The 26,369-nt window shown below is 35.5% G+C and overlaps 2 protein-coding genes across 3 annotated transcripts in view; one reads left to right on the top strand and one right to left on the bottom strand.

Annotated features, from left to right (window-relative positions):
* Positions 1-26,369, top strand: part of GLDN (gliomedin) — a 73,167-nt gene that overhangs the window by 7,723 nt on the left and 39,075 nt on the right. The gene's annotated exons all lie outside the window — the stretch shown is intronic.
* Positions 1,744-24,390, bottom strand: LOC133209056 (aromatase). 2 transcript variants are annotated; one of them, XM_061347399.1, is made up of 10 exons: positions 24,059-24,390; positions 14,385-14,552; positions 13,280-13,430; positions 10,967-11,121; positions 9,569-9,745; positions 8,740-8,854; positions 6,789-6,903; positions 5,978-6,140; positions 4,338-4,579; positions 1,744-2,171 (listed from the first exon to the last, which is right to left on the bottom strand). In XM_061347399.1, exons 1-10 carry the CDS (start codon positions 24,192-24,194, stop codon positions 1,920-1,922), a joined length of 1,674 nt encoding a protein of 557 aa, XP_061203383.1. In that variant the 5' UTR covers positions 24,195-24,390; the 3' UTR covers positions 1,744-1,919. The 2 variants fall into 2 exon arrangements, with proteins under 2 accessions (XP_061203383.1, XP_061203384.1); XM_061347400.1 differs by lacking the exon at positions 24,059-24,390 and adding an exon at positions 23,200-23,479.

Here is a 26,369-nt window from a genome sequence, read left to right as displayed (position 1 = left end):
TCAGGTTTGGTCTATGTATTGGAAGAGTCACTTGCTGACAGTAGACTTGATGTAGTTTTAAAAGTCACTTAAATTTTTACAGTACCTGGTATTAATCAGAGCTCTGTTTTGTGCAATGGCATGTATACATTGGAAAGATTTAAACTGTTAATATCCACATGGCAAGCTTTGACACAGTGCTTCACCAGTTGCAGTTCTCAAACATATGTCAAGTATGTGAGGAGTGGAAATGGACATTATCGTGCAAAAATTCATGCAAATAGACCACTGTGTAACAGCCCTAATACAGATATGGAGAACAGGGCTCAGATTAGCTAATGGCTCAAATTAGCTAACAGCTCAGATTAACAGGTCCTTTGTCCAAATGTGGACAAAATTAAGTACTGTAGAAATTTGAGGACCAGAAACACTATGTGCAAAGCATATCAGAAAGAATATACTTAAAATACAATGGGAAATAATTCTGCAGGCTTGCTTACAAAAAATAAAAAATTATACTGCTTTTTTTCTTTCATAGAATAATTATGGTAATCATGTTTCTGAAATTCCAGCCTACAAATTCAACACTATATAATACATTAAAGGAATCAGAGCAGCATGCATGTTCCATAGATCTACATGATTTTGTATAATTATTTCAAAATTTGAATGATAAAAGTAATTTATTAATTCTAACCTTGTGAAAAACCTTACTCAGCGAGAGACCTATAATTATGAGACAGAAAATCAGAGTAAATTATCACTATGAAAATGCTTTTCAGTGTGAAATAAGCAAAGATACATACTGTGTACGAAAGAGTAGTTTATTCCTCCCCCCAAAAAGACCCTTCAGTGTAGTTCTTCTTAAAGTTCTTGTACAAATGAGAAGTACTTGTCCAGTGAAGTGACCTTTTTGGTGTTTTATGATACAGAATGAATAAGAATGAGATTTAACCTTTTTTTTGGGGGGAGGGGGGGTGGAGGGTTTTTTTTGTATTATTTTGTTTTTCCTTCTCCCAACAGCTCTAACAATTTTCTAGTTTAAAGGTTATGGAGATGGTAGAAGCTACATTAGATATGCCAAAGGTTTATACCACTATGTCACTGATGTGAGGTGGGAATTTTCTGCATTTAACCAGATGAGGTGGATATGGGTGTTGCCCCTGGCTCCTGTGTAATACTAGCGGTAATTTTATATATTCATTATCGTATTCTTAGATGGTCTTTACCAGGATGTTTATAGACCTTCTCTATCATAATCTATAGCACAATGTTGGCTTTTTAAAACAGTTATTTCAACTATTGTTTTTACCCAGTACTCCGAAGATTACTACCCTCAGTAAAATCTATCTGCCACTGTAAGTCTTTGGTATCAAGCAGAATTGTATGACAGCAAAACACAGTAAAGAAAAACATTTGAGTGACTTCGTATACAAACAGTTTTCATAACTTAGATATGTCCTAAATATTTTAAACTGTTTCTTAGTCTTAAAATCAACTTTGATATTATTCATACAGATGTTTCCAAAACCAGATAATTAGAGCTTTTGCAGTAGTCAAATACTGCTAGGTCCAGCTTCGGGGAGGTGAGGGAGAGGGGGACACGTGTAGTCCTGGAATTAAACACGTGTCGGGCTTGTTCTTTTGTTGACCCCCAAACCTTTTAACTTGCACTGTTTGAAAAGCAAAGCATAACATCATCTGAACTTGGTTTTAAAAAGTAGCCAGGAATCCTGCATCACCTACCAATAGGATTATTTTATCACTTTGAAGTTGTGGCCAGAACCTGGTTCTGCTGTGCAGGCAGAACAAGTTGTCAGTGGAAATTGTAGCCGCTTAGGGGCAACAAAATGTTTTACTCTGTACCTTTTCCTGGAAATGATGTGTATTTCTTTGTTGCTATGACTGAGAAAGCCCTGTAACTTTACTGCTGATCCATTTTAGTCACCCTGCTTCTTGTTTGTGTTTCTTCTTGGTGTGAAAACCATCTCCAGCAGTGGTTGCCTTTCTATTGGGTGCATGGATAAGTCATTGTTTTTCTGGATGTTGTTAAGGCCTCTTCCTTTCATTGTCTGTACTCTGCAGCGTCTCAGAAGAGTCACCAGAATTGCTTTCATCATTACCATGGCAATAAACTTTCCTACACAGCCCCGAGGGCCAAATCCAAAGGGTTGGAAATAGCGTGAAGGAACCTGCGCAGAATAACATGAGGAATACACTTTAAGATGATTTATTCTTCATAAAACTTGTGAAAATTATGATTGAAATTTGTAGTAGAAAAATTCTGAAAAGGTTGTGGAAAGAATTTCTTAAAAGCAATTACTTCTTTCCTTTACACTGAACTCACACAGGTCAGATGAAAATAGAGACATACGTAGGAAAAGCATACCATTTGAAATGCTAAGATAGCAGTGACTGTAGGGTTAAGCAGTTCAATTCTCCCTGTGTGTTTCAGTCTGTTCATCCTGTGAACTACAGGGATTGTTTCCACAAGCTGTGAAATAGAGTGAAGCTTTTTGCTCTTCAACCCATACTAAAGTTCATTAAAAACATTTTTCTCAGAAAATGTTCATTACAAACCTCACAAATACCTGAGAAACAGGCTGTTGGCTTGTCTAAAGAGAATCATAAAGCCCTGAACCTACTATAATTGCCATTGAAAAGCTAGTGTTCCTGAGAATTAATTTGTCATAATATGTAATAGTAAAATTTTTATGTGATACCTAACAGTGAGATAACACAAAATTATCTCCTGTCCTATCAACTAACACGTGAATGGCAGGGTTCCCAGAACCACTGAAGAATGCACAACCAGTTTCCTACTTTTGTTGACATTGAGTAGATCAGTTATCCAAAGCAGCCAACAGAATGAGTAGTACTTACTGTTAATGATTTGCAAAGATAATTCTTATAAGTAAGAAAAAGCAGGTCTGGCTATAAATAAATTCTTCATCTGTGTAGTTTTCTTTTAAAAAGTAAGATATTTGCTGTCTTCTGACTTCCTGTTTAACCCAAGAATAGTGTAGAAAAGTTTGCTTTATATTGAATTGTCTAGAAAAGTGTCCTTTTTTTTTTTTTTTCTCATTTTCAGACTGAAAAATGTTCTCCCTTTAAAGTTTTTCAAATAAACTGGGCTGTACTTTTAAAAAAAATGATAGGTAAATACAAGTGTTTATAATACAGAGCAAGTACAGCAGCTGGCAGTACAGCACAATGGCAAATGCACAGCCTGGGAAAATGGAAAAATGTTTGGATTCTAACAATGCCCATCTTATCATAAATAATGGTGTGGGTTGTTATTTACTTAGAAAACTGTGTGAAAATTGTGCCTGCTAGGATAATTATGTGGCAAACAGAATGCATCAAGTCAGATAGAAAATGTGTGGTCAAACATTTGGTCAAGGGGAAATATTTTTAGAAGCAAAATGTACTTACAAAATGAGCAGGAAATCCATTTTGAAAGAAATACTTACAAGGAAAATAATGGGTAGCAAAATGGAAACAGTTCACGGACAGTAGTTATTTCAATGAACTTAATCACTCTTTTCTTGAATTTTCTGCTATGACTTTGTTCTTGATCTGTTGTTTTCAGTACTGAGTGCAGAGTTTGCTATGGGTAATCACACAGGAGTTTACAAAAGCTAACCAGGTTGTTTAGTGCTCATTTCTGTGTATGGAATAGATGGTACTCCAAGATGTTTGGTAGGGCTGTGCATAGGTAAAAAAATCCACATACTGCTTTTGATACCAGACTTGGTAATGTAGACTAAAGAAAATTCTCATTCTTTGGGGAGTTAGAATATAACTTAAATTGGAATGCTGAGCTGAACTGGGGCTGAGTTACTCAACATCTGCAGTGCTGAGCTGGTTCAAATTTAGGATTTTAATTTTGGTCTACATGTGTATTTTGATTTAGAATTAAAAAAAAAATAGGTGCTAGATTCTCAGTCTCTCAAGAATTACTATACTGCTTCATCCTCCAGAGAATCCTTGCATGGCCTCAGTGTTTCGTGCTACTTACATGGCTGTAGCTCCTGAAAGGCTCTTTATTTTGTCTAGTGTTAGGGGATGTAATGGGAACTATGTGCATCTTTGACAATTTTAATGAGAAATTTAAATTAAAATTAAGATGTTTGGGAAAACTTTGGTTTTGATTTCATAATTATTTTTTTATTAAAAGTCACTTTGATAGGAAAATATCTGCCCAGCTTCAATAATAATGATGTACAGCTAACTAGGCACTTAGATGAAGGGAAAGCAGTCTTATGGTCACAAAGTTTCTGATCAAAATGAGAGGAAGAGACATTATCAAGAAATAATACCCAATTTTCTGTAGAGAAATAAGATAGGAAACTTACATTTTTCTCAAAATTTTCAAGAGAAAACTCATTTGGCTTTGGGAAGAATTCAAGCTTATGCATACGTCCAATATTGAGAATAATGTTTGTCCCCTTTTTCACAGGATAGCCATCGATTACATCATCTTGTAAAGCTTTTCGCATGATCAAGTCCACAACTGGCTGGTACCTCATGCTCTCGTAAATGAAATTCTCCACAACTTTTAAGTTTGGCATGTCATCACTCTGTATGTCTCTGTCACCTTGTGGAAGAAAGCAGGTGGTGAAGATTTTGGTTAGGAATTTAATAGCTTCATTGTACAACTACAAAACGTTTTTGGAAGGTTCTCAGGTCCTGAACTGTAGGAAGGATCCAGCAGCTTCTAGTAAGTTTTATGTAGTCTCACATGTTTTGGAAATCTGATCAGCATAAACCCTAGTTCATTAATTTATTATCTTCTCACCTTCTTAAGACCAGTCTTTGTTTTGCTTTCTTGTCAGTGACAAAAGTCCTTCCCTGACTTGTATGGCTGAGAACAAGGCACAACAAAGAAAACTTCTGAGAGCTGACAGCAAACAGAATCTGGGAATACTCTGCAGATAGGAGAGAACTGTATGGGGACCTTAGATTTTCACTATGTGGTTGAGTTTGGCTGGATGTACAGCAAGGTCCTACTGTGGACTGACTATTTCAGTTACCCTGAGTAACTTTCTTTCAGCTTGATGCCATCAGCAGCAGTGTCAGTGCCACAGTGGACTGCTAGTGGGAGCCTTATTTGAAGTTTCAAGCCACAAGCAGTTAAAGAACTACAGGGAAGTTTATCTAGAGTGGTAGATTTCCAACAGACAAGGCAGCTTTACTACCTCAGCTTTGGTTTGTTTTTTTTCTTAAGGAAAAAGTAACAATATGCTACTGCCTTAGAAATCAAAGCTATCAAAAGGAAATAGGAAAGATCAGTACTTAACTCTCATGAGGACAATAAAATAAGGCTTATTAAAAGAACCTTGTAAAAAGAGTAAAGGAGCTGTTATACATTTTTTCAGTGTTTAACTGACCAGAAGTGAATCTTGAGTAAGAATGGATGAAATTAGATTCTATATTACTTCAGTGCAGGATTTGAATGAAGTCTAGAGAAGGGGAAGAATCAAAATTTGGAATATCCTGTTTTGAATAGTTAATAATTAGTACTTGGAAGTGACCAGTTTGCTATACAAATGGATGAGAGCAGAATATAATTTTATTTTTCTGTAATCTTTCCCTTCTGCAGTCATAGTGAAATATTAGGTAGGTTCTGGACATACACAGAAATATTGGTGAAGTACTTGAAATTAGTGTCCCCTTTTGCTATTCAATTAAAGCTATTGGGCTGAAACTGATGAGCACTGCTTTTCTGTGCTGTCTCTGAGGAGTAAATATAGCACATTCTTTCTAACAGATTGTCAGTTCTGATGATTCCTATTTGAAATTATCTTGTGAATTGCTCATTTCCTTTCTTTTGACCTTGAATAAAATCTATTGCATAAAATGGTAATTCATGTATTTTACAGCAAATGCTTCTGATAAAAGAAAGCAGAATTTTCAGCCTTTGAATACTCAAAATCTGATCACTGCTGAAGCAAAATTATGTTCCCACATCACCGACTTTGCATCTCCTGCTTACCCATAACAGTTTCAATTTCTCTCATCATCTCCTCTTCCACTGTGGGGTGCTCTGCAATCAGTATTAGCATAAAGAACAGAGTCACAGACAGAGTATCAGGAGCAGCAATCATCATCTCCAGCACACACTGGTTCACGTTCTCGGCAGTCAGATCCCCTCTGTTCTGAAAAATGAAATTTTGGAGAAAGCATGGATTGCTGACCTCTGCTGCCAGCAAACGTCCTGTAGCAATAGAATGGGAAGGGTCCAGGGTATCTGTTTTAAGCAAAAGTAAAAATCCTTACAATCTTTCTATCTCACATTCATTTATTTATTTTTTTTTCTTTTGGAGAAAAACAGAAACCTCATGTTTTGATGGGTGTGTATTATCTTACTGAAAACAACAGTTTGCTTTTAGCTTATATTCTTACTGATTTATTGCCTCTCCCCACAGAGTTGGTGAGCTGTCGGAGATTATACAAGGTAGGATTTACATCACGTTTAAAGCCCTTGCAACAAAATGCAGTAGATCAAGGTAAACTACAAAGGTTAGGGAAAGAGTGGAGGACATTCAGGGACAGATGCAAGAGTTTTAAGGATGTTGTTTAAGCCATAAAAAAAAAAAAAATCAGAAAAGCACCTCTTCCCAAAAATGCAAGTATTCAATGTTTGAATCACTGTTAAGGACTTTACAGAACCAGGTAATTTCTATATCCCTCTCTGAAGACATGACTTTCAGTCATATAAAGTTTTAGTGGCAAAGTCTGTGCTGTTATTGCCAGGAATGTCAGAAAAATGAAAGTTAACCATATTTTGAGTACATTGACAATACCTGTGCAAATATCAACTGGGATGCAAAATCCATGTGTTCATCCAGCTTTTCAACAGTGGAAAGCATTTGTCGTTTCTGTTCTATTAAGATTTCCATTGCTCCTTTCAGATCCTTGCTGAAAACAGATGAAATCCAACATATTGATAAGTATTTGCAGACTTATAGTGTGCACTAGGGTATGACCAGAAGCATAGAGATTATACCAAGGAAAATGTCTAAGGACGGCAGAAATGAAATATTCTGAAGAGTGGCTATTGGGCTCTCTGCAAAAGGAATAATACCAAGGGAAGGTGTATTTTCTTCTTTCTTATGAAATAATTGCTTACTGGTTTGGACTAAAATCTTTTTATAGAATAGGCTGAAAAGGACTAAAATATGCCTGTATATGCCACTGGCAGAGTTTTTAAAGATTTATAAACATTTCCAAAGAATTTGTTTATTTCCTTCTCTTTTATACTCTAGTTTATCAGCTAATAAAATGAACTTAGAGAACATGAGGAATGATTGTTAGAAAAATTGGTCTATCTTGAAAGTAGGGTTGATCCAAATTTCTCATATTTGAATAATACCGTGTCAACAGTTTGTATTTCAGACGTGAAAACAAAGCAGTGTCCAACAGTTTTTTATAATTGGGATTTTCAGTTAGCAATAGATGTGTAAGCAATGCTTTTTAAAAAGTATTTTGAAAAGTTTTTGAATTAAATCCTCAGGCCTTCCATTTGTGCTTGTTATTGTTGGGATAGAAAAATTTACTGGCTTTGAAAGGGTAAATACATTTAAACCTTAAACCTGGTAAAGTTAGTATTTCTAACATCTGTGTATTAGAAATAGCAAGTAGTTCTTTTTGCAAACTTTATCTGAAGAATGTCAGAAGTCATCATGGCCTGAGGTAATTTTTTGCATTGTGTTAAGTCTAGCAATCTTTATAATTTTTATGCAATAGAAATTTATGAATAAACCCATTTTAATGGGATTGCTTTTGAAACATCAATATTTACCTGCAGGGGCTTCTAGTAATAACTGGGTCACCACAGTTAGCTATTATTAGAATCACAGGGTAAAGCACTAATCAGTGCCATAATAAAACTAAGAAGCAAATGTTAGGGAAACAAAATCTTGTGTCTAGCTGGTAAGAGTTGTCAGTTATTTTAGATGAACCTCCATCTTTCCTTTAAAGACTTTATGTTATATAGCACTATCAAAACAATTTATTACTCTTGCTTTATAAGTAGTAATTTCTCTCACTAGACAGAATCCAAATCCAAAATGAACAAACTTGTTGCCAGTTCTTTTTATAGCCAGTCCTCTTGGCAGAAGACAGAGAATGGGATCATAAAAATAGAAGACACACTTTGTATTTTTGAAAAGAGTAAGATGCAAAATATATTTGGTCCTTATTTAGGATTAAAAAAAACCCTTGAAATGGGTTATCATGCTGAATACCAGGTTTTAACTAAAAAACGAGTAGTTGGCTCAAAAATACATGCTGAGGGAATCAGTAAATAGAATTCTGTTCAGTGATGAACTCTTCTGGGACAGTCATGAGCATAGATGGTTTTCTTGTTTGGATGAGCTGCAGCTTTCTATTTGACCATCTTTAACTCAATGGCAAATGGTAACTTCACACCGTATGATGACTTTTCAATGTCTGTTTGAACTTAACCAGTGGTTTCAATTTAATTTCACATTTGAGCTGGTATTATCTAATATTTTGGTGAGTAAAATAGGGCTGAATAGACACGTGCCTTAACTTGTCCCCTGAGGTAAGCACGGTTAGCATTGTGGCAAATCTTGTTCTGATCCTATCTCAGCTCTGCGAAGAGGGGAATTCCTCCAGCCACCCTTGCTAGTTTTACAATTTATTTTCAAAAAGCAGAGGAAAACATCAAGGAAAATCTGTGTAGAAAGAAAGAATCCTATGCAAATGATTTGTAAAACTGCGGATACTCACGCTGCCTCTTCGTATTTCTTGCACAGCCAAGATATCTTGAAAAAGAAATCAGGCTTTAATAGAAGTGCTTGCCAAGCATCAAAGTAGTTTTGAATCTTGAGGACAATGGCGCTTTCTGAAAAGAAATGTTAACAAAAAGCAGTGTAAAATACAAGCCTCAATAGTCAAACATAAAAATGTTTAAAAAAAAAAGAAGAAAGTATTAAGGCCCTGTTCCCTCCTCTTAAGTTCATGGGAATTTGATAAACAGTTGTTTTTAATGGTGGTAGAGAATATTAGGAAACGTTTGTAGCACACTGTAGAAAAGGTATAGATCTTTGTAAAGACTCTTGGTAGCTAGTTAAAAGGAGACAGTTTTGTGCCAGCCAAAGCCAAATGCCCTCCCACAGGGGAGCGGAAGAACCCTTACTGCATGTTGAAATGGGGTAATTAAATGTCACAATGTTACTTCTGTCACATGGTTTTGAGGCCAAAGAAATCACAGAAGACATAAACTGTCAGGCAAACTTTTCAAGGAAATAATTTAGTCTGATGGAAAGACTTCCTATTCTTATGTGCATATAATATTGGTATTGCACCAATTCAGTGTGTGAAAAAACTTCTCTAAATGGTAATATTTAAGGTGAGTGTGACAACCTAATGTATATTTTCATTCATATAAAATTCTTTCTAACTAATATGACTCATTTATTTCAATTAATAATATAGTGATATTGAAGTCTGTTCTTGCTCTGTTTACTGGAACAAAATTGGCGAGTGATGTCAGTGAGTTTTCCTTGGACATGCATCTTAGAGCCACCATAAAGTATAAAAATAGAGCTGCTGGTACCATCCAAAGGAATCCCAAGAAAAAGCTTGTTAGATGTGTCAAGCATGATCCGTCTCATAAGATTCAACACATTGATGTTTCCTACTTCAGTGGTTACTTCCTCTAATTTGTCCAGGTGATTAATTGTTGATTCAACACAAATTGCTATCATGCGCACAAGACCAGGACCAGACAGAGCTGAAATACATGTGCAAAATGATCAAAAGATTGGTTAACTTTTGAACCTTTTTTATAATTAATCAATTGGTCATAAAGGTGTCAATGAGATGTAAAACATTATCATGTGAGTGAATTGTTTACAATCATTCTGAAACTTGGTGATCTATCATCTTTTGAGAGAAAAATGTAAATATTTTGAGTTAAAACGGCAATGAACCCGAAGCCCAAACATGCCTTGCATCCAGCTACTTTATCTCATAAATTTAATGCTAGGTTCACACCACATTAATGGAGGATATTTGCCTCAAGAACATTATCCAGTATATGTTGAGAAGGATTGAATGTTTGTAACCGAGAAGAGAGGAGCTCTGTTCTGTAAATAGAAAGGACTGGTAGTTCTAGGAATAAGTAGAAAAATAAATAAATGAAAAAATTCAAGTTGTCTTACACCAGTACAAAGTTGCTGATATTTTTCAATAGTAAAATCAAAGAGAAAAGCCAATTTTCATGGAGGACCACAGATATATCAATAAAATAATACAGAAAATTTAAACCAACAGATAATTGATTTCTACTAGGTTTGGCTTTATTTTTATTTTCAGATTCTGGAATCACTGTCAGAAACTACTGCAGTCTCAGCTGGTGAGAATCTTTTCTGAACTGTGGAACTTGCAGCACAAGTGTGGTGGCTTTGTTAGGAAGGAGATAGTTCTAACTAGATGCTAAAAATCTTCAGTGTGTGGACAAGAGGAGTTAGTGCAATTTCCTGTTTGATTTCAACTTAGTTATGTTAATTAATTCTTTTTCTCTGTTACTACATTGATTCCTGGTATGTTAAAGGATTCATAAATAGATTTCCTGTGAAATCTTCTAAATTAATTTTGAAATGAAAGCTTTTTTATTTTTTTCCCAGTTAAAACTGAAGCTAGAGCTGGGATAGGAACACCCAACAGTATTTATGGAAGTACATTTGAGCTAATATACTTGCTGGACTTGAAATATAAAACATTTAAAAATGCATCTTGTAGGTACCATTAAATTGGATGAGATTAAAAATCTATGAAACTGTTTCAGAAGCATTTCAAATAGCACACCAAGCAGGATAAGTGTGAAAGAAGGTGCCATAAAATAATTCTATGGATATATAAAGATAGCTGATTTCTGTAATTTAAGTTTTCAAAGGACAAAGAGCATTTCAGAAGAGATAGTGATGTAGTGAATTAATGCACACTGATTTACCTTTGGTGAAAAAGGGTCGAATTTCTTTCCAGTGTGCTGGGTTGTTATTGAATATGATCCCATTTTCATACATGCCAATGCATTGTAATCCAAGCTTGCTCCCAAATCGAGAAACATAATGCCAGTGTTTCATTACATGGAACACACTTGAGGATCTAGGAAAGAAACAGAGGAAGAAAAAAAGCCCAAACCAAAAATACTGCTTCATAGATTGTACATAGACCTTTCCTACTGTCATTCTATAGCTCTGAAGTAGACTTGCAATCTTAATTTAGCAGGACACATAATGCTTGACCTTAAATGTTGTTCCTTTTACATAATTAAGAATCTTACTGAGAAATGCCTTTGGATTGTATATAAAGCAATAATGTATTCTGTTCAGATTTAAAACTATTTTTAAGTTAAAATGCAAATGGTTTAAAAAATAATTGAATAGTGTGTATACCTAGAAATATAGATATATGATATATTCAAGCAATGACCAATGTCACATATTTCAGAAGATAAGGTGTAAGTATGTGACAATTGCTAATTTCATTATGATGTATATAAAATTACAGCTATACTTTTACAGCTATTTGGTCATTCCCAGACAAATACAGAAAGTATAAATACATATATACCATTTAAATATGCAGCATCACAATATGATTATATGTGTGGGATAAATATTTCTAGACATGTTAGGAAAATCAGTGATATATACATTTCTTTTTACAGTTGACTAGGTTTATTTACGCATGCTGGCAAGCAGATTGTGACCAGCATTATTGCTTTAAGGTACAATTCCTTTTAGAGGGAGATAGCATTTTAGAAACATTGACATGGTAAAAACCTGATCAAATGAAATCCAAGAAAAAGAAAGAAAAACAGAATAGAGATAGAAATGAAACAATACCCTACTTGCTTTACCATGTGGCATATTCAATGGATCAAATCCCAGACTTCTTACATGGGTTTAATTTATTTTTAGAGTGAAGCAGAGTACATAGGACTTTTGCTGCTGACTTGGGCAGTGCTGGGTTTTTACCCTAGTTTTGCATGACTAGAGGTAAAGTTAATCTTAAAGGCTTTTTTCACATTCAGGGCCATCATCTATATTTTCATGAACATGAAAAGATGATGTTGAATTATGACAGCTGTGCTGAGGAATGGAAAGGTGCAGGATGCTCATTTTGCTTCCCTCTATTCCGCACATCTACATAGGAGACACAAAATAATGTTTTAAGGGAGGATTTTGACATATGACCTTGTAAGAGCATATCTGCCTTACAAAACTATTTAATTAAGTCTTCCAAAAGACATCTGCTGTAGCTAACACTGCGAGTCCTCCTCTCTGTGCATTAGTATCACAGTATGATTAGGTTTCATGGTCAAAATTCAGATGACATTGGGGAAAATAGTACACTTCTACAAAATTCAGGTTACATTTAGTTTTGCAGTGCATTAGTTGATATTTGCAGTACTTGTGTAGAATAAAAACATAAATAGTTTTCTTGTCATGTTTACCTCTTTTTACTGAGTTAAAACCAGAGATGAAGCTGACTTGATTCACATGGCAAATCCTGACAGTCCTCTATATTATGGCATCTTTCAGAAGCTTTTGTATGGTGAAAGCTGAGTACGGATTGATTGACATCGCTAATAAAAAGTCTGTGATTCTTCATCAGTTACAAGTGGTAATAATTTATAATTTTTGGGGTGTGTTTTTCTTTTTCATGGCGTAGCTCATATTCATCCAGAAGATACAGTGAAAGAATAAAGCAACTTTTAACTACAGCTAATAAAATGACAGACTGCAGTTATGTTCAATACTGTGTATAATTGAAGTATATGAGTAATCCTATTAATTGGGTAAATTGCTTATAATCCTATAACACTGCATTTGCTTAATTAACTTGCTGAATTGGAGCTATAATCTTCAAACATTACTCCCATTTTAAGGAGAAATTTAAGAACCCAGGGAAATTTGGCTTACTCCTGCATTGCATCACTCTAGGTTTCTGTATAATACATGATCCTAATGTTAAATGGAGTAATAAAAGAGATGGTAAACATTTCTTATGGTTGAGCCACAGTACTTAATCTTCCTTTCCACAAAGAAAATGAGAGAATTCCCGTAGACTTCAATAGCAGAATCTTTAATGAAACAGCAGATTAGGGAAAAGTCTATGAGCAGCAGGAAGTAAAAGGTTGATGTTAGGATAATTTTTTGAAAATAACTTCAATTTTACTTTAGAAAAAAAGTAGCAAAGAGGGTAAAAAATATGAAAGAGCTCTTGATATTATTAAGGATAGAAAATAAGGATTTACTTGCTAATTATAAATGTTTCTTCACCGCTGATCCAAACTCTCACAAATTCTCCGTATGTCTTATTGTAGTAGTTGCAGGCATTACCTACTCCCATCCAGAGAAATCTCCCATGTGAAATGAGGGGGCCGATTCCCATGCAGTATCCTGGCCCTAAGAAATAGGGTAAGAAAAGTTTGGTCTCAGAAGTGGTCACTGACAAGAATAAACCTCCAAGCATCCCCCATTTGAAAGGAGCTTTTAGACATGAATGTCAAGGCCTGCATTGGACAAACTTGCCCCTGCATTGTACATACAACTAATGACAGTCATTACTTTGTACAATTTCAGACTGCTGCTTTGAGATTGCTTATGTTTTTGTTTTATGCTTACATATTAGAAAGAAGATATGATCTAGAAAAAACGTATATGGTTTCTAAATTTTTATTTTAACAAATCCTTAACTTTTGAAGAGTTTTAGCATATTGAAGGATGTTTGGAGAGGATCTTCTCTCAATTTCGTTCAGTTTCCTCTGCACTGGTTTAGGATTATTCTTGTCAAACACCTTTGTGAAACGTGTACACTGTTCTCATTCATAGAGTGTGTAATTGCATTGAATCAAATTAAATATAGGCTGAGTCAGTAAGGTCTACCATAAACCCTCCACATTAAAGAAGGGGCCCTTAGAAAAGGAAAACACTTGGTGTTTTTCTGTTCTTTAGGGTCTTTGGTGCCAAACAAGGAGAGAAAAATTTATGATCTACTAAAATCTGAACAATTTCGTAGATAATAGTTTGTGTCTAGTAAAGATAACTCAGAAAGCTTTAAACTTAGTGTGTAAAAGTTGGTTTATAATGCACATGAAAAGATGAACCTCTAGAATTTGTAAAATGGTATGATATCTTTCTAGCATATACATAATAAATTAGAAAACTGAACATCATATACTTACATAGCCAAGCCAGGTTTATTCTGGAAGTTCTGAGGTTAGAGTGAGCCTGATTTCTTTTATAAATTGTTTTAAAACTGTATTATTGAAACTGACTCTCAGTAAATCTTGTTGGCATGCAGTCATTACTCAGCATTACTTTCCCACTCAAACTCAAGAAACAAAAAATGTAATTTACCTGGTATTGATGAAGTTTCTTCATGATTCCATATTAGAAACAGAAAGCACATGAGAATGAGTACGGGCACTGTGGCCACTGTCATTGTATCTGGAACGAGGCTTGTGATGTTGTAGTGCATTGGATTCAGGGTTTCCAGTACCATCTTTTCCAAGAGATCCTGCTTTTCTTTAGGGAGAGAGAAAGGGGAAAGAGGCAGAGTTTTTCAAAGCTTTCTATTTTCAAAGACAGATTCAGCTTCAGTTGGTACCTCTCAACCTTTGTAGGCCTTGTAAATGAGCAAATTAGCACTTGAGGTAGCCTCACTTTATACTGAGAGTGATGACTGCTGCCTGGACTGCTTGCCAGGACAAGCTGCGTCACAAGTCAAAACAGACATGCAGCAGAGACACTCTTTTTGTTTGGACATAACAAAGCCTTCCTGACCTTGATGTTGAAGCATAGTTTTGGATACTTTGGCTGACAGATCTCTTATTTCTGATACTGACTTGGCTGGCCAATACTGAGGTTTACTCCTTGAAATTTTGACCCAAGACACAAGAAATTAAGCTTTTAGCACGCGTGAAAGCCTTGAATGAGTTAATTTGCAAGCATTTGTCTCTGTTAGCTTTTTTTCTTCCTACATGCCTGTAGTGTCAGAGTCCTTGAATTTTCAGAATGACTACAGTAGTTTTTTGAGATGCAGATAAGAAGTACCCCAGGTTTTTGTTTGAAACAATGTGTTATGGTGGTGGGGTTGTTGGTTGGTTGGTTGTGGGTTTTTTAATTGTCAACCTTTGTATATAATGTATTGTATTGCTCTATGGTTCTGCTAAATAATTTGAAAAATATAGTGTATGCCATGAAAAAAAACCACCAAAACCAGAAAAAAAAACAACAACAAAAAAGGGATCGTGGAGTATCTGGTGCCATATTTTTCCTGAGGCAGTAACCAGCACTTGGCACAGGATAAAAAAACCCAAGCAAATGGACAGACCTGTTAATGCAGGAGTAGAAGGATTCTTTCAAAGTCGTTTTGCATGTTTTTGACTTAAATCATAAAATATGAGAGATGACTGTACCTGAGAAGGAAGATGTTATTCTATCAATGATAGCTCACATAAAATCATAGAATAGTTAGGATTGGAAAGGACCTTAAGATCATACAGGTCCAGCCCCCCTGCCATGGGCAGGGACACCTCACACCAAACCGTGTCACCCAAGGCTTTGTCCAACTTGGCCTTGGACACTGCCAGGGATGGAGTGTTTACCACTTCTTTGGGCAACCTCTTCCAGCACCTCACCACCCTCACATTAAAGAACTTCTTCCTTATATCTGATCTGAACTTCCCCTGTTTAAGTTTAAACTCATTACCTCTCGTCTTATCACTACAGTCTGTGACGAAGAGCCCCTCTCCATAATCGCATACAGATTCCTGTTGAATCTGCACAGTAATTTAACAAAGCATCTTACTTTTGCTCTGACAGTAATTAAGAATAGATTTGCTTTGGTCCTTGCAACAATAGCTTAATATTGAAGGATGTGTCCACTTAATAGGAAGCTTTTAGTAAGTTTACTTTCAGCAAGTGCTTTCTTGTTTACCTTGTGGTTTGGTCTCAGCATGTAGAATAAAGCAGAGGTTACTTTGTAGTAACTGTCAGTGTTATATTAAACTAAGCCAAGTATGTGATGGATGCTTTTTAAATAATGAGAAGATTGGCAATTGTGGTCGAAGTAGAAAATCAATAGAGTACAGGCAAAACCCTGGGGAAGGGAGCAAACAGTGGCTCAAAACTTTGCAAGTGCATGCAACACTCCATGATTTTGGATGATTGCTATGCAAGGCTGCTGGTATTGTTGTGATCCAAAATGACTATGACACAATATGTTAGGTGACCTTTTACAAACATGTGTGATATTCCAGTAGCTAGCAGTACACCTCTTGTGATACGTACATGGAGACTCTTGTATCTTGTCTGTTGCATTGTCCTGCATGTTGTAAAAAATGTTTCTATAATTACAAGAATTTTTTAATCCTATAATGGGATTTACTAGTTTAACTGATGTGCTATTGTGCACTAATGAGGCTTGTCCAACAAGGAAAACTGCAACCTGTAAATTTTCTTCAGTGCTCTTTATTACCACAACAAACATGTGCCTGTATGTATATTTAAATACTTGTATTCGTTTCAGTGCCTTTCACATGAGCTTACAGCATTATTAAAGGAAATAAGTATGCTTAGGGCACTTATTTTCATATTTTTTTGCTGCTTTCTCTCCAGATCTGGATGAACTTCATCTTTGTGCTTCATTGCAATAGATAGGCTTTAATGTTTGTTGGCTTTTGTTGTTTTGTTTCGTCTCCAAGACATCCTGGTATGTCTGTACAGTACCTTCTCTGCCTCATATTCCCTATGAAGAGACGTATTTAGGTGGTTATGCATTTGGTATGAAATAAAAACACCTATGTGTACAAACATGAATCCGTGAATATTATATTTGTAGGTTAAGCCCTGCTTGGAGTTCAAGGTACTGGTATGTTTGCATGGTGTACTTTGCAAGCATGAGTCTCCCCCTTTTATTTACTAAAAACTGACCCTGAGTTTTGAACTTGCTCAGTTCTTAGTTATTCACAGCTAAAGCTTATCTTTGCTTTGACAGAGAATTTTTTAAGTAAAGGAATAAAATATTTTTTGCTGTTATATGATATCCAGTACATCAGTGCTGTTAAATTAATAATTTTTATCTGCAGGATCATGCACTCATGTAGATAAAAGGTATTAAAGGCACTGTATTAAATCTAAGTCCCTTTTATGAGGCAAAGAACTTGCCTCATTTCAATGAGTATGATCCAAGCACTTTCAGGGTTTGCAATTCTAATGCTTTTTTAATTGCAAAAGCCAACCAGACCATGAAAAATTCATCTTAAAACTCTTTCACCTGACCTGCTCGTCCTGCTTGTACCCATTGTATTTTTTAACGACTGTCCAATTCCTCCTGATAAAAACTCAGCCAAGTAAGTTAACACTGACTAGATTGCAGAAGTTTAGAAATGGAACAAACCTAGAGTGCCCACTGTTCATAAAAGAAGCTTTAATTATTCTTTCTCATTTTGCTTTGAAATCTTCTGCACATAATTTTCCTTTCCTTGCAGCTGCTTGAGGTATATGTTTGATCAGAGGGATTTGTTGGTTCTGTTACTTATATAATAAAGGGGTGATTGAGATGGGGTGAAAAAGCTTTTAAAATCAGATTTTAAAAGAGAAAAGAGACTTATACTAAGGAAGTGCTTTTGTGACAAAATATATGTGGTGTGCACAGGCTGCTTGACCTGACAAGAACTGTGGATCTTAACAGCTGGAAAAGCATCTGCCATCTGAGGGCCTTTTAGTTTCCTGGTCTATAAGTCTTTACTATAAAGCTCTGTGAGAAAATTCTAGGCTCTTAAATGTTTTCTAACAAAAAGTGATACGAAGAATTATGACAGTTCACAGGAAAGAAAAAAGTGCATAAATCTAAAGGACAACTCTGTTTGTCCCCTTTTATTCCAGTTAAAGCTTTGTACTTCATCATTGCATCAATGAAAATTATGTATCGAATTTTATAATTGGAGCTGAAAACTACTCATAATTTTGAGCAGGCCCTCATGAAACAGTCTGAAAATTCTTGAAGAATCATTTTTGGTTCTTTTCTCTATGGTAGTTCCTCTGTCAGGAGAGACACGGGGGAAAAAATCTGCTACTTGTTATAAATCCCCAAATGTTAGTGACCAATGCTAGCAGTCTCCGAAGAAGTGACATAGGTTTATTTAAATAGTTTGGACAAGTAAAATTTTAAATAGACTGATTTCACATGAAAATAGTTCTATTGGCTTATATAAGTCCAGGAAGTCTTTATTTTTCCAGATAAAGTGTTGTACCCTTCCTCTCCTTCTAGAACATGGAATAGCATATTGTCTGTTTTCCCTCAGTTAAGCTTGATGGTTTCATGCAGAATGTAAAGGTTCAGTCTTTTACACATAAGTATGTAAACAGCTTTTGGTGTGCATTCAACAACTAGAAGGCTAATGTCTAGCTAGGTAAATAGTGATTTTCTTGTATTTGTTCTGTGGATGCTACCTGATGTTGCAATAGTCCAGGAGGACTTAGACAAACTGGGATCTTTTGGGATGAAAATAAATGAAGTAATATTCTCCAAAGCTGTCTCTCAAGGACACCAGGGATTTTTATGGGGATTCAAATGACAAACTCTCTTTAGTTCTGTATCAGAGTGAACTCCCATGAAACGTGTATAGTGTAGGGAGTGAATCATCACCAACTGTTTTGCTTGGCAGATCTGCTCCCATTGTATCACGTTGTATGCTAACGTTGATATGGCCTAAAAAGAACACGGTATCTTTTGAGAAATAAAATGGTTGGTTTTAATTAGTTTCAGACATGTAACTGTCTTGCTGTATTGGTAGTATAACAGTTAATACAGGATGAGAGCTGTCTCTTGTTTCTTAACTGCATGTCAGACTTGTGTAATAGAGCTTGTGCTGAAAGAGATCCACAGAGCTATTTTAACATTGCCTTTAAATTGTTGATTTTATTGCAAAGCCAGGCATTCTGTTCCCAGCTGTTGAGTAAGAAGTCGTATGTGGAACTACTGTAAAACTAGTTGCATTTGTGTGGAACCTATTGGAAGAGCCATTAAAAAATAAATCTTTTTGTTACATAGTTACATTTCTTTTAAGCAATTAATTACTTTGAAGTGGATAATTATCCCCAGGTGTACAGCATATGTCACATAAACCTTGACACAGAGATTGTCTTGTTCCCTTGAAAGTCTGTGGGGTTTAAAGTCAAGAACAGATCAAAAGACTCTTAAACTTGGGAGTGCTTACTGCTCCTTGCAAACTGAGCTGTGCAGTTATTCTGTAAGCATCGGATTGCATTTTTACTTAGCGACACCCTAGAAATTGCTCTCTGATACTCTGTGGCCTCTTCTAATGCTGTAATTTTTCAGGATGGAATGGGGATGTCACTGAGAGATTTGTATCACGATTTAGTGGTCATCTGGTGTTGTGTTAGTCTTGTTGTGACGTTCTTTGACTATAATATTGTTTTTCTGTTATTCATTTTTCACTTGCTCTGAATCCATGCTTTAGTGAGTTGATCCTTTGGTCCTGAAGACATTTGTCTTCTTATAGATGTTTTTATTTTCAATCACAACGTGCAGAGCAGCATTTTAAAGTTAGATGTTTATACTACTCTGCTTCTGAAAGCACTCTGACTTGTTTTAGGTCTGTTTCCTACTTTTAATTCAATCGTTTGCAACTCAAAGAAAAGATGGTTGTGGTAGATGTGAACATTAGGGAATGAACGCACTGTATATAGTTATCTTTCTCAGACATTTCTAGAGTTTTAGTCAGTGGGCTAGAATTTGTGTAGTTGTAGAGGTCTGTAATACCTAAGTGCTAAGGAAATGTATTCTAACACGGTTGAATGATTTTTATAGCCTTGTAGAATAATCCCATACCACTTGCTTACTATGAAATCTGATCTAGATGGCACTAGGAATTTTATCTGTTGTTTAGGTTAGAGGAGGAGGAAGAGGGGAAGGAAGTGGTGACAGCTTTCAGCAGAAGCTTAGAAGTGGGAGTTTAATAATGGTAATCCTGGCAATCTAAAAGGGCTTTTCAGAAGGAGGAGGTGGAGCTTAAAGTTGTGTCAGAGGGCAGGAGAGACGGAAATGCAGAAATATCCATGACTGTGCAGTTGTTCTGGGTTGAAAAAATGTCTGTACTGTAGGTAAGAAAAATTGTTAGATTTGATGGTGCTGCTATTTGGAATTGCAATTTTCTTCATTTGAGTTGAGCCTTCTTATGACATTGTTATCTTGTTTCATAGCTGGATAGGATCTATCCCTTGAGTATGTTTCTGATTCTTTTAAAGTTCTTACAGCTGCCTTCAGTATCATTTCTAAAATGCTATTGCATATTTGTTATATGTTAATGGTGCCCACCCCTGGCTCATACACAATTGTAAACAATAGTAGGCTTTTCTTATCTCCCTCAGTGTCTACAGAACTCAACTTCTTGTCACCCCTCTTACTTAGTGTACTGTAAGCTTTCAAGGTGCAGACAAGGTTGTAGCTGCAGTCCTGTTGTAAACGCTGACATTCCTATTGTTTGGAGTCTGTTTGCTCAGCTAATTTTCTGAGCACTAACTTGTACCAGCATGTGTGTGAAACTTAACTGGTCAATGCAGGTTGAACCCACTGACAGGGCAATAAATACATTAAAAGTATCTTCTATGACTGTAGGACTATTTGAATATTACTGTTTGTTTGGATAACTGTGGTAAAGGCAGTGCATCTTTTCTGTGCCTTTACATGGTGGTACAGCGTTCATCTTGTGAACTTAAGGCATCCTTGTGCCCACCATTCCAGATCATCTACTGAGCTATGTTTTCGGTTAAATTAGAATTTGTAACAGGGATTCATTTATACACACATTTAGGTATCATGGAGGAGCCGTTTGAAGCCACTGTAATGAACCTGAAGCTGTAATTTCTGCAAGGTGAAGGTCAAATACATGTCCTACAGGCTTCTCTTCTCCTTAGGTTTTATGTAAATGATTTTTCTGGTACTATGGAGCTCCAAGTCTTGCCTTTAAACATTGCAAAGCAGTTACTGGATCATTTTAGTGAATCTTAATGCCTAAGATCTGATGTTTCTGACATATAACCAAGTACTGTCCAAGAAGATGAGTTATTGCAGAAGTGGCTAAATAAGCTTTTTATGTTGCTGTTGATCTTGGAGCTTAGTGAGCTGCCAAAATAGAGTATATATAATATATTATCAGGTCAGTTTGGGTGTTGTCTTTGGGACTAGTCAGTAAAAGTTCTGATATTATGAAAGTCTTGATTCAGATGTATCATTCTAGAAATGTCTAGTTTAGATGTCTACATTGATCTTCAGAGGATGAATATTCACATCCTCATATCACTTTCCACTGGAGTAAGCCTTCAAAATAACCAGCAATTTGTAAAACCATGATTACTTGTAGTGAGCAAAACTTGGAATGAAAAACCTGTAACTAAAAATCTGTAGTCATTTCTCTCCTTTCTGATCAGTGTCCATACTATTTTCTTGTAGCTACTTATACAACAGGGATGTGTGAGGCACACTTCTGTAACTGTACAATAAAGGTTTTTGCTTTCTGAACAGTCTGTAATTACATGGCTATTTTTCTTTCACAAGAATAGTGATCTGAAATTTGAACTTGGACTATGCCCTCTTCTGAGGTTTTAACTGCAGCCTGGTGTATGATTTGGAAAAATAACTTGCCAGTTTAGTACCTTTCACAACAGATCTCATTGTTGCTTAGGAACCAACATAACATCCATGAAAAATACTGTCCATGTTAGATAGTAAAAAGGTTTCATCTGAAACATATACTTATTCTGCTTCAGGAGATGTATCAGTGCTTGTAAGCCATCAAAAAATGCTATGGAGACATGCAAACTTCTGCAGTATTGGTAAACATATACTGCATGTCTACCTCAGTGTTTCCTTATAACAACATCAGCTCTGATTAACTCAAACCTAACCAGAAAACAAATTGTGGGTAGAGAGCTGAAACTTGTCTCTAAAATGTTTTTTATCAGACTTCCTTCTTATGAGTATGGCAAAGCACACCTGTATGAGGAAGTTTTCTGTATGTAGTTACTATGACTTTGCTAGTACTATAGGATTGGTGGTTTTGTTTCTAATTTGGCTAATAGAAGGCAGCTCTCTCTGCCGTAATTATGCCTTTGCTGTAGTATTTGTTATTGCTAGCACATACTTTGATCAACTTCAGCAGAAGTTAGTTGACACAGAAGGGACCACTATATAAGAAATGTAAATTCTACTGAAGTGTATAAATTAACCCAGAAACAAATTTATCTGGGTATTTGAAAAAACAACACTAAGGAAGAATGCATGACTATTCTCAAACTATTCTTCCTGAAAGTTATTTTATTAATCAGAAATTATTACTAACTAAGATGTAGTAGCCTAAAGAAAGATAACCCTTTTCCACAGCAAGCATCAAATGAGAGAGATCAAGCTATGATAGAATTAAAAGATTATCTGGGTCAGTTCCAAACTTGTTCTACCTGATGAACTTTTTCTAACCTCACTCATGGTCCATTTTTTTTCTGCTGTAAAAATGATGCTTGGAAATGTTGGTTTGTCCAAATTCACTCACTTTCCAACTAATTCTGCATGCTGTACATCATCAACATTTGGCAGTGCTCATTCTATGCTATGAATTCTACCGTAACTTTGTCACGGTCACATCTTTTGTACGAAAAGTAGTGAATGGAACAAAATTCACTTTAGAGTAGCTAGAATGAAATCAGAGACCACAGAAACACTGAACAGGTTAGATTTTTTTAGTCAGTAGAGTAGATACCTATGAAACCTAAAAAGTTTTCTTATTTCTTGATGAAATATAAAACAGTTTGACAGGGTGAATGAAGAGAGCACTTTCCAAGGAGGACTATTCTGCGAGACCATATTGCCAGTTTTTTAAAAAAGAAACTTTGTAGAACACTTACAAATTATACAATACATTATTGCCATTATAATGCCAAGAATTTGTTTTAAGACCTGCTTATATTTTACTAAGAACCCCCCCTTCATTTAGGTAGTGACAACAGATAATTTACACAGTTAATTACAGTAACTCACATCAAAGCAGCTCCAGAAGGTATACTTCCCATTCAAAAACAAAATAAAAAACATTTCAGTAATGTCCTACTTACTGTTTGAAGAATAATGGTCAAATATGAATAAAAATTTTACCTGTGTTCTCTTGTTATTTCTCAATTTTTACCAGCGAAGAGTGCTATCTTTGTTACTGATGTGCTCCTTTTGAAGATCTGAATAGGTTTTCTGGTGATCACTCTCTGTGGCATCTTTTATGCAGGTGCTTCTTGTTGCTAAGAGATCAGTTGCTTAGAGATGGAAGTTTGTGTTTTTTGTAATAGATCAGGGGGCATTGTTATTGAAAAGAAAATTTTGTAATTTCACTTCTAGAGCTCAATGTATCTGCTGCAAAATAGCCAATGACAGGGGTGTACCTACCTAACGCAGATTAGAATTGTAACTGGGGAGTAAACTGGAAAAGTAAACAAAGTTTATAATTAGGTTCACTGGCTCTGAGTATTCAGGTTTGTCATTTAGCTGCGAGGTGCAACTAGAAGAAATGTTAATTCTTTGCCTAGCATATCTAAATGCATTTTTGTTTTCCAACAGAAAGGAAGAGAAGTCCAAAAGTTTTCTCTAAAATTGAGATGCACAATGTTGTTGATAACCTCTTTTTAAGATGCAGTCCTGTACTGACATTGGAAAGGTCTTACTGACTATCTTATATGTTTTTGTATGTAGCTTCGTTTACATTCCCAATTGGTTTGTTACTGTGAAATTACTTTGCAAGCTAAAGGCTGGATATTGTGCTTTTTGATCCTTCTCTTTTTTGTTGTAGCCTTGGCCAACTTGAACAAACTAATTTACAAAAACCCAAATATTTTCAAGAACCGCATCAAGCAATTACAGGAATCATTGAAATAATAACCAGAGATCTATAGGAAAAGACAATGCTGTTATTAAAAGATGAGAATTACACAGGAGTATGAATAAGGTACTTGCGCCTGTTACTTACTGTTTTGAAACACGAAAAGAAGTCCAAATTTCCTGAATTTCTGCTGCGGGAAATCTTTTGCTGATTTGGCTGCCTCTTCTATAAATATACCCCTATGAGTCCAAAGATACTGCTTTATGAAATAGATCAGGAGCATCTTTTTTGCTTATTGCTCTCAAGTTTAAAAAATCCAGTCACTTGAGTCTGTTTTCAGCAAGGCCATGTTATGTCCTGTGGCAGGAAGACATTCTGCATCCTTGTCTTTCACTATCAAGCCACAAATATAAAAGATTCCCGTAAAATGTTTTCATTCTTCTTTTTCCAAATTCACTCAATACGTCTGTATTAGCATTTAAAAAGAATAAATAAAACAAATTAGAGTACTTATAATAAGAAAACCCAGTTAATGGGTAAAAGGGTCTTATATCTGAAGGACTACGATCTTATGATCTCACTTGGAACAAAAGTTATTTAGGAGTTACATACAATAAGTCTAGTGATGAAATATTTTGAAGTCAGTGAAGGATGGGAGAGCCCTAGAATTTTATTGAATGTTCAGTCTATCTCTTTTGAGACCCTTTCCTAAAGTCAGTCAGCCAATAAATAAATAATGCAGACAGTTTGGGGAGAATAAGGACTGAATTCATGTGGAAATGCTTCCGGCATTACCGCAACCTCATTAAAGATACACAGCTTACAAAACCAGAAGCCAGCATAATTTCAGTCTGAGAACTGAACGCTTTTGTTCTTCTTCCACGTGCACACACTCTTCCATATCTGTTTATTATGCATAGACTTGTTTGCAGTACAAAGCAGAAATGGGCAGAACTTTAGTGAACAGTTCTGTTATGTCCTGTGTTCGGAGCTTGTCGCAGTAATGGTTAAAGCCTGTTGTATACTATCTGATGTTTTGAAAGCACTGAAATTACTTTGGTTTATTTCAAAGAGAGGTGATAGCTGGTTTTAATTTTTTAAGCCTACCTGAAGTTTTGGGGGAAGTAATGCATGAATGTTTTTCTAACAAGCCAGCTGTATGATTTTGCTGCCTGTAGACTGAGATATTTACATTCTGGAGGAAATACATTCTTATCCTAGTTTTGGTCCATTTCATGGTATATTTCTATTAGATTGTTAATGTAAACAAACTAATATAAATGATCAGTTCTGAAGCAGATGGATAATTGTTTCATGTATGCCACATTCAGCTGCAGAGACGAAGCTTCTGTTGAACTTTGCTAGTTTGCTCGTGTTTTTCTTTGCGCTCCCCACATTTTTATTAGAAGTCAAACTCGGCATTTGTTGCCACTGCAAACACCTCATTGCTTTTGTGTTCTGCTTAGGATATAATGGGAAATTATGATAACTTCAACCTTTGTGTGGTTGCAGCTGTCACTCGCTGACTTTGGAGATGGTATATTGTTTTATAGGTGTTGGCTCAGGCTGTAGTATTAGTATTGTTCATATTAAGTAGTGTTAATAACATGGCTATTGGAAAAAGAGCTCTGGGATGCATTACTTTTATTATTGCTGAATTGCAATTAAAACAAATCTTAGTTTAATTTGGAAGCATCTATACCCTTAGTTACGCTTTATTATACATGCAAATGGTAAGAATTAAACTACTTAGCTACTCATATTATTTTTAAAAGTCTCAGAATGAAGTTTGGTAAAATAGGAAATTAATATAAGGAATGTGAACCCAACAAATTTCTTTGTCAGCATGTGCTGCTTGAAGTTTAGGGGAGTCCAAGAATGATCTGGCCAGTTTCCCACACAAACACATTTTGCTTCCTTGCTCCATGATAATATTTACTCAAAAGTACTAATTTCTAAAAATGAAAAATCTGCTAAAGTGTTTTTTGAGCTGCTTCTTCTGTCAGTGCTATTTATCTATTTACTGATACAAAGAATTAGTGCATGAATCCTAATTCAGGGGCAAGAAGCCAGTTGAATTGGTCATGAAGATGTCACAAAAGTGGTTAAATAATGTGGAAATACTTGTTTATGGTTAAACTAGGTTTTGTAAAGACTGCTTTTTGTGGGATATATCTTTAAATCAAATGCTATTTCCATATGCCAGAGAAAATGTATTTAAGTTCTTTCATGCCAAAGAATTCCCAGAACTTTGTATAATGAAACCAGAATAATGGGACTTGTTGTTCACTACAAAGATCTGTGGTTGAATACTACAAATTCTTCGAGTCTGAGTAGGCATTCACTGAATTAACAAAGTTCTTTTTTATACCATTAAAAATAATGCAGGGTTTTGGGGAAAAAGGATGCAAAATGCTCTTGATAGTTGAGCAGAAGGGTAGCTAACCCTGTAAGGACA

This window comes from Neopsephotus bourkii, unplaced genomic scaffold, assembly GCF_033783945.1.
Source record: "Neopsephotus bourkii isolate Nb327-2 ecotype Australia unplaced genomic scaffold, CSIRO-AGI_Nbou_v1 NB_318, whole genome shotgun sequence".
Lineage (NCBI taxonomy): Eukaryota > Metazoa > Chordata > Aves > Psittaciformes > Psittacidae > Neopsephotus > Neopsephotus bourkii.
This window is presented reverse-complemented; position numbering and strand designations above follow the sequence as displayed.